The sequence below is a fragment of the Maylandia zebra genome, linkage group LG6, assembly GCF_041146795.1.
Source record: "Maylandia zebra isolate NMK-2024a linkage group LG6, Mzebra_GT3a, whole genome shotgun sequence".
Classification (NCBI taxonomy): domain Eukaryota; kingdom Metazoa; phylum Chordata; class Actinopteri; order Cichliformes; family Cichlidae; genus Maylandia; species Maylandia zebra.
Genome location: NC_135172.1, coordinates 5,413,336 through 5,421,359, shown reverse-complemented (window position 1 = coordinate 5,421,359; position 8,024 = coordinate 5,413,336). Strand labels below are relative to the sequence as shown.

The following is an 8,024-nucleotide window of genomic DNA, read 5'->3' as shown; positions in this document are numbered from 1 at the left end:
TTTACATTCCATCTCCTGAATCCCACATGGGGGTCCTTTTCCTGTTTTCCACGCTTCTGAACCAAACCAACATATGTATATACAGTACATGTTATATAAATGTGGCAAGTCTGATATCTGCAGAAGTGCCTCCTGTCCAGAGGAGGTCGCTCTTTCTGTCCTAGTCAGGACAGGCCAGTCTGCTTTTACATCAAACTACAATGGAAAACAACCCAAACAATAAACACCATATACAGCATATAAGGCAAAACTGGGGCTTGTACAATTCCAACCAACGTGAAAGTCAATATTTAGTATGGCTGCTTTTATTCAGCACATCCTGAATTCTCTTAGGTAAGCTTTGTTGTAAATTTTAATTTCTCGTTTTCACACTTCTTTTTTTTTTTTTTTTTCTAAATGACATCAGAAACAGCAGTATGCGACATTACGTGATGGCAGAGCTTCAGTTCATCCTTTGTCTTTTTTTTTTTTTTTTTTTTTTTTTTTTTTAATAAATAGGACAGGGGGAATGAATGAGAGAAAGAGGGGGAGAGAAAGAAAGAAAACCAAAGGGGAGAAGAGACGGTGAGAAGGGGGGGGGAAGAGAGAGAGAAAAAAAAAACTCCTGGGTCACCTGTATGGAGAAAAAAACAAAAACAAACAAAAAAAACAAACAGAGGAGACAGCAAACAACAAAGAGCAACATAATAATAGAGAAAACAAAGCACCATCACAATAAACTAGCTAGTCATAGATATCAATATTTACTAAATAATAAACGATATTGTGCAGCACGCAAGATAGACAGCGCACAGTGTGCTTTGAGGCAGCAGCCAAGAAAGCTTTAGTCCGCGTCTGTGAATACCCATGTGTGCATACCTGTGTGGATCAGCATGCTTGCATTCCAAAGGTTTCTCCATGTAATGATCTGCTAGGGAGTGTGGGGGGGCCACAGCCCCGTCCTCCAGGGTGTGAAGCGGGTATGGAGGAGATCAAAACTCCAGACATCCAGAGGCCCCCAGAACACAAGAGACCATGGAAGACCAACAGAGGGGCAGCCGCGCCACTGTTCCAGTAAGAGCTGAGGAGAGTCCCAGATGAGGGCTCGCCCAGCAGCCGCGGAGCAGAAGTCAGGGGGAGTTGCAGTGACGCGCCCGTGAGCTCCGCCGGCCCCCAGCTGTGCCTGAGTGACCGAGCCCCAGGCCGAGAGGCCGGGGGCACCCCACCTCCAAAGGGGCCCGAGCGAGCCCCAGGCCCCAGGCCCCGACAAGCGGCCGCCAAGGAGTGAGCCGGTGTGTTTTCACACTTCTACAGTGGCCTACTTTGGTTAATGGTAACATCAGTAATGTCAAAAATTTTCTCCCCCTTAGCATTTGGCATTTTCCCAACAATATAATGTAATACCATAATCTAAACCCAGTCAATAAAACATAATTTTCTTAAGCAAACATCAGCAACCAAAAATTACCAGCTGCAAGATTAAGTCTCCAGCTCCACACTCTCATGTGAACCTCCAGTCTCTCTCTCTTCTCCTCCTGCCCCTGCCAAAAGCAAAGCAAAGCAAAGCATCCCCTTTCTCTTCCCTGCGTGGTTAATTGTTTGTCAACATTTACTCATCCTAACCTTGGTCCAGTCTTTGTCTCAGTGTCCGGTCAGTCAAAGATTCAGTCCACATCGTCAGTCCATCGCAGTTCTGTCTGTCTTCTGTCTTCATCAGGAAAGTGACTGTCCTTTAAGCTTCTTCTCAGGATAAGGACAGAATGAGAGGTGAAGCTGTCAAACTTTTAAGCCAAAGCCTGGCCTGTCTTCGTCCTAATTCTGTTAATCTATCATTTTGCCGCTGTACTCATGTTTTCAAGTTGAGAAGAGTCCATGGACACGTGTATTAACACACTAAAACATTTATTTAATATCATTTTCATTACCATTTCTTAACACTACCTAGATTTTTAACACATCTCTCTTTCTCTGGTTGCACACTCCACACATCCGCCAGTTTCCTTTTATGGGCATGCAAAGTTGTTCACTTCCTGCCAGACACACACACACAAATATACTCAGCTCTTTGCATTTGCAAGCATTCACATCAAAATCCAGCACACTTAACAGAGCTCTTTTGGCACAAATCCTCAGGATAATTAACAGTTTTTTTTCACACAGATCACCATTCTTTAGCTCGGTTTTGTAGCATCATTCACACAATACTTTCACACACACACACACACACACACACACACACACACACACACACACACACACACACACACACACACACACACACACACAGCCTTTCCTCTCAAAACAATGTGCACATTTAATCATTCATCCAAATAACAATTTTACACTTCATTTATACATTCACACATTTATAACAAAAGACTGCCACTGACTGCCAAGGTAAATTATTTCTATTACCATATCACATCTTCACTTCATCTTCAAAACCTCAGTACCTAACTTTTCGACTAATTTAAAAGCCTCTAAGGCCCAGGTTTGCCCACCCTGCTGGTCAATTTTACCCGCTTCGGGAACGCCCTCACCGATAGCAGTCAAATTTCTAGGCCCTAATTAATTTATAAGCGCTCCCCGCAGCTCAACAGGAAGCTTTTATATTTCATGCACTTATGATTGTAGAATAAGCCACTGTCAACCTATATAAACAATAAATTAACTTCACTTTGTGTGCAGAGTAAAGGTGAGAAAACTTTCAAAGACTTTTAAGCCCTTTATAACATCGTACATTGACTAGGCTATTTTTTAGGTTGACTTTGTGTAGCTTGAATTTATCTGTCAGATCATTGTTGCTGTTTCGTGCGTTTTGTGGAGACATAACCGTGATGCTTGCAGTAAATTTTACAGTTTTCACAGTTGACAGTTTTTTCCCTCGCTATTATTTTTAACCAATGACTTCCTTGTAGGCTTACAATGATGCCTGGGAAGAAATTATTGAACAGCAAACTGTGACTGTGTTCACGACAATCTGCTTTAAGGTTTCTTGACAAATATTTCAAATAAGCTTATTTTGTTTATCATGATAATCATCATCAAGCATTAAAACGTACTGCAGTTAAAGTCGTGAAAACCTGGCAAGCTTTTGTAAATTCGATTTTGGATGTTGACACATAAAGTGCATTCATTTTTGTTTCCTTTAAAGTTTCACTGACTTTAAAACAACTGATGATATTGTTCGTGTTATTTGGTCTGTTTACTGGAGGTAAGTTCTGCACAGCAAAATACACACAGGTCAGGTACCTGAATAAATATGCAATCTATGTCACGGTCCTGAGACTTTGACCCAGCATTTTGACTTTTGGACTGTGGAATATGAGGTAATGTTGCAAGTCAAATGAAGATGAGCACTGCTTGTATAATGTGTTGTACTTCTGGTTTCTTCTTTTTAGTCTCCTTCCTGAGTGAAGATGATTTGCTCTTCTTATGTTGCTGTTTTGCTGGACTTGTTATTGTTCTTCTTTTTGTTGGATATAAAATGACAGCTGCACTCAGGAATCAGGTGGCCTTATATTTAATACATTCTGTGGTTACTGTAGTAACACTGTGTGCTCAAACACCTGATCCTCTGAAATTATGAATCCTGATAATGTGATAATTCAGCTTCACCTCGTCTGTCCTTTACACTCTCAGCCAGGTCTTTTCAGCTACATGAAGGCATGCCCTATAAACAAGAAAAGAGAGTTTCAGGTAGACATATCATTTTCTTCCCACACCCTCTTTTGAGCTCAGAAGCCATGTGATATTGGCTGCTGGTGGGGATAACTATTGTGCTCCATTCAGGGAATGGCATTTATCTAAAGTGAACAAGAGATGGCCTATTGCCAGCGGCTCTGCAGATGATATATTCTAAGTCACGTATGCTCTTTGAGTCAGAGACGACAGATGAACTCAAGATGAGGGTACACAGAATATTTCTCCTGGTAGTGCTGGGCTGCAGCTGGGCCGGTGGACGAATTGTGCCAAAATGTGAACTGAGAGACCAACTGATCTGGGCAACCAGCAGCCTTCCACAGAAAGCAAAAGATTCAGGACTGGACAGTGAGAAGTTCGTGACCAAGAGTAAGTGGCAACGATGCACTGAAGTCTGCTTAGAAATGACATAGATTTAATTTAATGGATTTATTGAAACCAAGGATTGTGACGCATTGTATTTTAGGACTTCGATTTTATATTGATATTTGTTTTAAGTCTCGTATAGAGTCTTTGAAAGCTGATGAAATCAAAACATTAGACTTGTAAACAAACTGGGAGTATGACAAGAGTCATGCCTGACATCTTTTTTCTTGTATATCTTTAATATAAACAGTAATTTGGTGTTCACTTTAAATGGCAAGCTAGCCCAACTCACTCTTCTATCTTGCTCTTATGCTTTAGTTTCATTATTAAGGTACTTTAACTGTGGGCTCGACTCTGTTTCCTCTCTGAAATCCCATTTTAATGTGAACAACTAAGATCCGACGATTCACGTGAAATGACAAAGCAAACTCTCAGCAACTTATTAAGCACCACTGTGATAGCAAAGAAACATGCCAGATGGCAGCTGCTTTGTCATCTTTGAGAAGGATTCATATTGCAACAGGATAATGATCCCAAACACAGATAAATATTCTTCCTCCAGATCAACCAGATTAGTGGTAAAAATGTTAGGTGAAACTGGTTCGGGTTTGTTTAAGATATGTTAAAAGACATGTTTTGAAATGTTGGTGGTGCTAGGAAAAACTAAGTCATGGAATTATTAGCAACTTCTAGGAGCCATAAATATCCAGAGGAAATTAAACAGATATATGCCCAGTCGTTTGAAAAACATTTGTCAGTTTGCTTCTCTTTTCTTCTCCAGTCGTCTGTTTTGTGGAAAACGTATCAGAATTTAACACCAGTTTGGTCAGTAACGGGCTGAGAGATGATGGCATTTGGCAGAAGAACAATTCTTCTGGGGACTCGGACGACACACTCTATGGCATTTTCCAGCTCTGGGATCAGCTGGTCTGTGGTAACGGCACAAATTCATCACCAAATATTTGTGCGATAAACTGCATGGGTGAGTATCATTCATTACAGGCAAATAAGTACTTTTGTAGATTTTTAACATCTTTCACTTGTTATTTTCTTGAAATTTGATGGATAGAATATCAGATGTAATTGTAGCGTCAAGCCTAAACAATGTAAATAAACAGAATCTACATCTGAACTAGAAAAATGTTTGTTTCTTTTTCTCCTTCTAGACTTGATTGATGATGACATACAAGACGATGTCCGCTGTCTGATGAAGCTCTTCGTCGATCTGGTGTAGGTCTTTCTGTCTTTTCTATGTAATTTGTCGGTATGATGTCACAGGATGCAACGAACCAGCAAAGATCCACGATGACAACTGAGAGATTTTGTTGTGATCAGATTAGAAAGTTGAATGTTTTGTTTGCAACTACACCAATTATTAACAGAAGGAACCGTGAGTACTCAGTGAAATTCACTTCAGTGCCTATTTTCATGATTTCCACAGTGAAAAAGGTTTTGGGGCAGCCCATTGGAAGGAGCTAAAGAAAGAGTGAGTTATGTCTTTATCTGTTTTGAAAACATGACCTTTAAGATGAACTCGTTGCTCAGTGCATATGCTATTCCTAATAAATTGCAATATTTGAATACATAAACTAATGCAAATCTGTTCTCTTGCAGGATTAAGCTCATCTTGCAGGATAAGTGCAAAGATAAGCAAGCAGCTGAGTACTTTGCTGAATGCCATTAGTAATGAATCTTATGTTAACAGGAATAAAGTGATTTGTGAAAATAAAATAAAACTAAAGCATGTAAAGTAAAGATTTAGAGTTGTCTGGAAGAACTGAATTGAATCTAGGAAATGTGGATTAAGATGAGCAGTGTGAAGAGGAGAATACAGAAATGTTAACCAGTGACTTAGATAAGTAGAGATAATAATGTCCTATGGCACAGGTACTGCCATGGAGCAGCTCAAAGCACAAACAAAACAGTGAGACCACACAGATAATGGAGTTTTGAATAGCAACAACAAAACAATCAAATTCAATTACCATCAAAATATATGTGATGAGTTCATGAATGTGGTGAAGGTGTTAAAAGGAAGAAAGATGCTGTTAGCATCAAGCCATTTTTAAAACAGTCAGCCAGTAGGTGTACTTCCTTTAGGAACTGCCTCGCACACCCTGCCTGTCTCTACACAAAACCAGAAAGAGGACAGAGCAGGCAGAGTGGGAGCACTCATCACCAGTGTGAGGTTGATTACTAAACTTTAGCATCAGGAGACACAATATAGATGTAGGATGTACTCGACAAGTAAGATTCACTTTCAGCTTTGTCAAGAGCCCCAACAGTTCTAGCAGGACGGTGCAGAGCTATCCAACTTGTTCTTACTGCAAGGTGTCAAATACAGTCGGAGGCTGTTGGCCTCACAGAGACGAACAAGGTGTCCTTTAGTGTCAAAAATCCAGAACCATTTCATGTTTTTATTCACCCCAGTTGCTTTAGAAGCGCCAGTTAACTTACCCCTATGCATGTCTTTGGACTGTGTTAGGCTGCTGAAGTACTGGATAATATGCAAACTCCACACAGAAAGGTTGATCCCACCTTGATTCAAATGCAGGACCTTTTTGTTGGCAGGTGATAGCCCTTCAAGGGCTGTAGTTTAATTATTTTTGATCCTCAATAATGAAGACATCTTTTTGTTCAAACATGATATATGACGCAATAACAAATGCTAAAAACAATTCTGTGCTTCTTTCAGCCTGGCATAGTTACAAATAATACCACTATCATGGTTTCATGTGCAGTGTTGGGAACATAAATCAGATTTCTACTAAAGATTATGACCATAACATGTGATCGTGTACATCATACAGTGTATTAAAACCATATTAGAGTAAGCAAATTTGTTGATGTTGTCATTCTGGCTTGTTACCACTAGAGGTCAGTCTTTGATGCAGTTTCTTTAGATTCTTCATCCTGCACTTCTACATTTGTCTTTCTCTCTGTTCCACTCTGTCCTTGGGGACAAGTCACACACATGTCACGGTCACATGTCACAGAGGGGAAAGAAAATCCGAAACAAGTTGAGAACACAAACAAGTGTATTCACACATGCAGTAAATGTCTTGATGCATGCTCAATCGTTCAGGTATAAGGAAATCCCAGAAAGTTGATTCTGTTTATCTGGAAGTAGCGTTTTCAGTGGGCGAAACATTTCATCACTCATTCAAGTGACTTCTTCAGGCTCCAGGTTTCCCCAATCTTATAAACACCACATCCAGAACACCTCGGATTTTGACTATAGAGGCAGATGAAGCAATGGTCTGGTACGACATTACATCTCTCTTCACTTGTGTTCCAGTTACTGAAGCAGTGGAGGTAGTTTGTAAGAGATTACAGGGTGACCCCAACCTCAGCAACAGGACCACTCTCTGCACTTACCACATTTTTTTGCTCTTGGAACTGTCTTCATTACACCTATTTTAGAAATAAGGGTCAGTACTACAGGCAGAAACATGGCTGTGCCATGGGTTCCCCAGTTTCATCGATTTTGGCCAACCTGCAAATGGTAGAAGTGGAAAAGGGGGCTTTGTTATCCTACCATGGAACACCAACAAGCTTTGGATCAGGTATGTGGATGACACCTGGAGAAAATCAAATCTCAGGACATACCACAATTCACTGATCACATTAACACGGTGGGTCAACACAGCAAGTTCACCAGGGAGGATGCGAAAAATGGCAGGTTGGCCTTCATAGACCGTGAGATTTACAACAGTGTGGACATTTAAAAGCTGATGTGTGCCTTAAACCTACGGACACGGATCAGTATTTAATGTCTGACTCTCATCATCCACTGGAGCACAAACTGGGTGTCATCAGGACGCTACAACACTAACCCTTAGTGATCCCTTGTGTGTCAGGAGAATCACACAATCACAATTGAGACGCGTTTTCTCTAAACACTGCATCTCTCTGGCTTTTAACTCTTTCGTCCTGACCCCAAAACAGTTAGAAATCCATAAGTTTCAGGTTTTCTA

At 40.6% G+C, this 8,024-nt stretch overlaps 1 protein-coding gene across 1 annotated transcript; it reads left to right on the top strand.

Moving 5' to 3' along the window:
- Positions 1-3,848: 3,848 nt before the first annotated feature.
- LOC101468119 (lysozyme C, milk isozyme-like) lies at positions 3,849-7,603 on the top strand. Its single transcript, XM_004562194.3, has 5 exons — positions 3,849-4,050; positions 4,829-5,029; positions 5,214-5,277; positions 5,489-5,533; positions 5,662-7,603. Exons 1-5 carry the CDS (start codon positions 3,849-3,851, stop codon positions 5,729-5,731), a joined length of 582 nt encoding a protein of 193 aa, XP_004562251.2. The 3' UTR covers positions 5,732-7,603.
- Positions 7,604-8,024: the final 421 nt, after the last annotated feature.

Excerpts from the sequence above, each read along its gene's own strand:
- LOC101468119 (XM_004562194.3), top strand. The coding sequence starts at position 3,849 with ATGCTCTTTGAGTCAGAGACGACAGATGAACTCAAGATGAGGGTACAC. Across the intron at positions 4,051-4,828 it reads TGAGAAGTTCGTGACCAAGA|TCGTCTGTTTTGTGGAAAAC; the intron begins GTAAGTGGCAAC and ends TTTCTTCTCCAG. Across the intron at positions 5,030-5,213 it reads TTGTGCGATAAACTGCATGG|ACTTGATTGATGATGACATA; the intron begins GTGAGTATCATT and ends TTCTCCTTCTAG.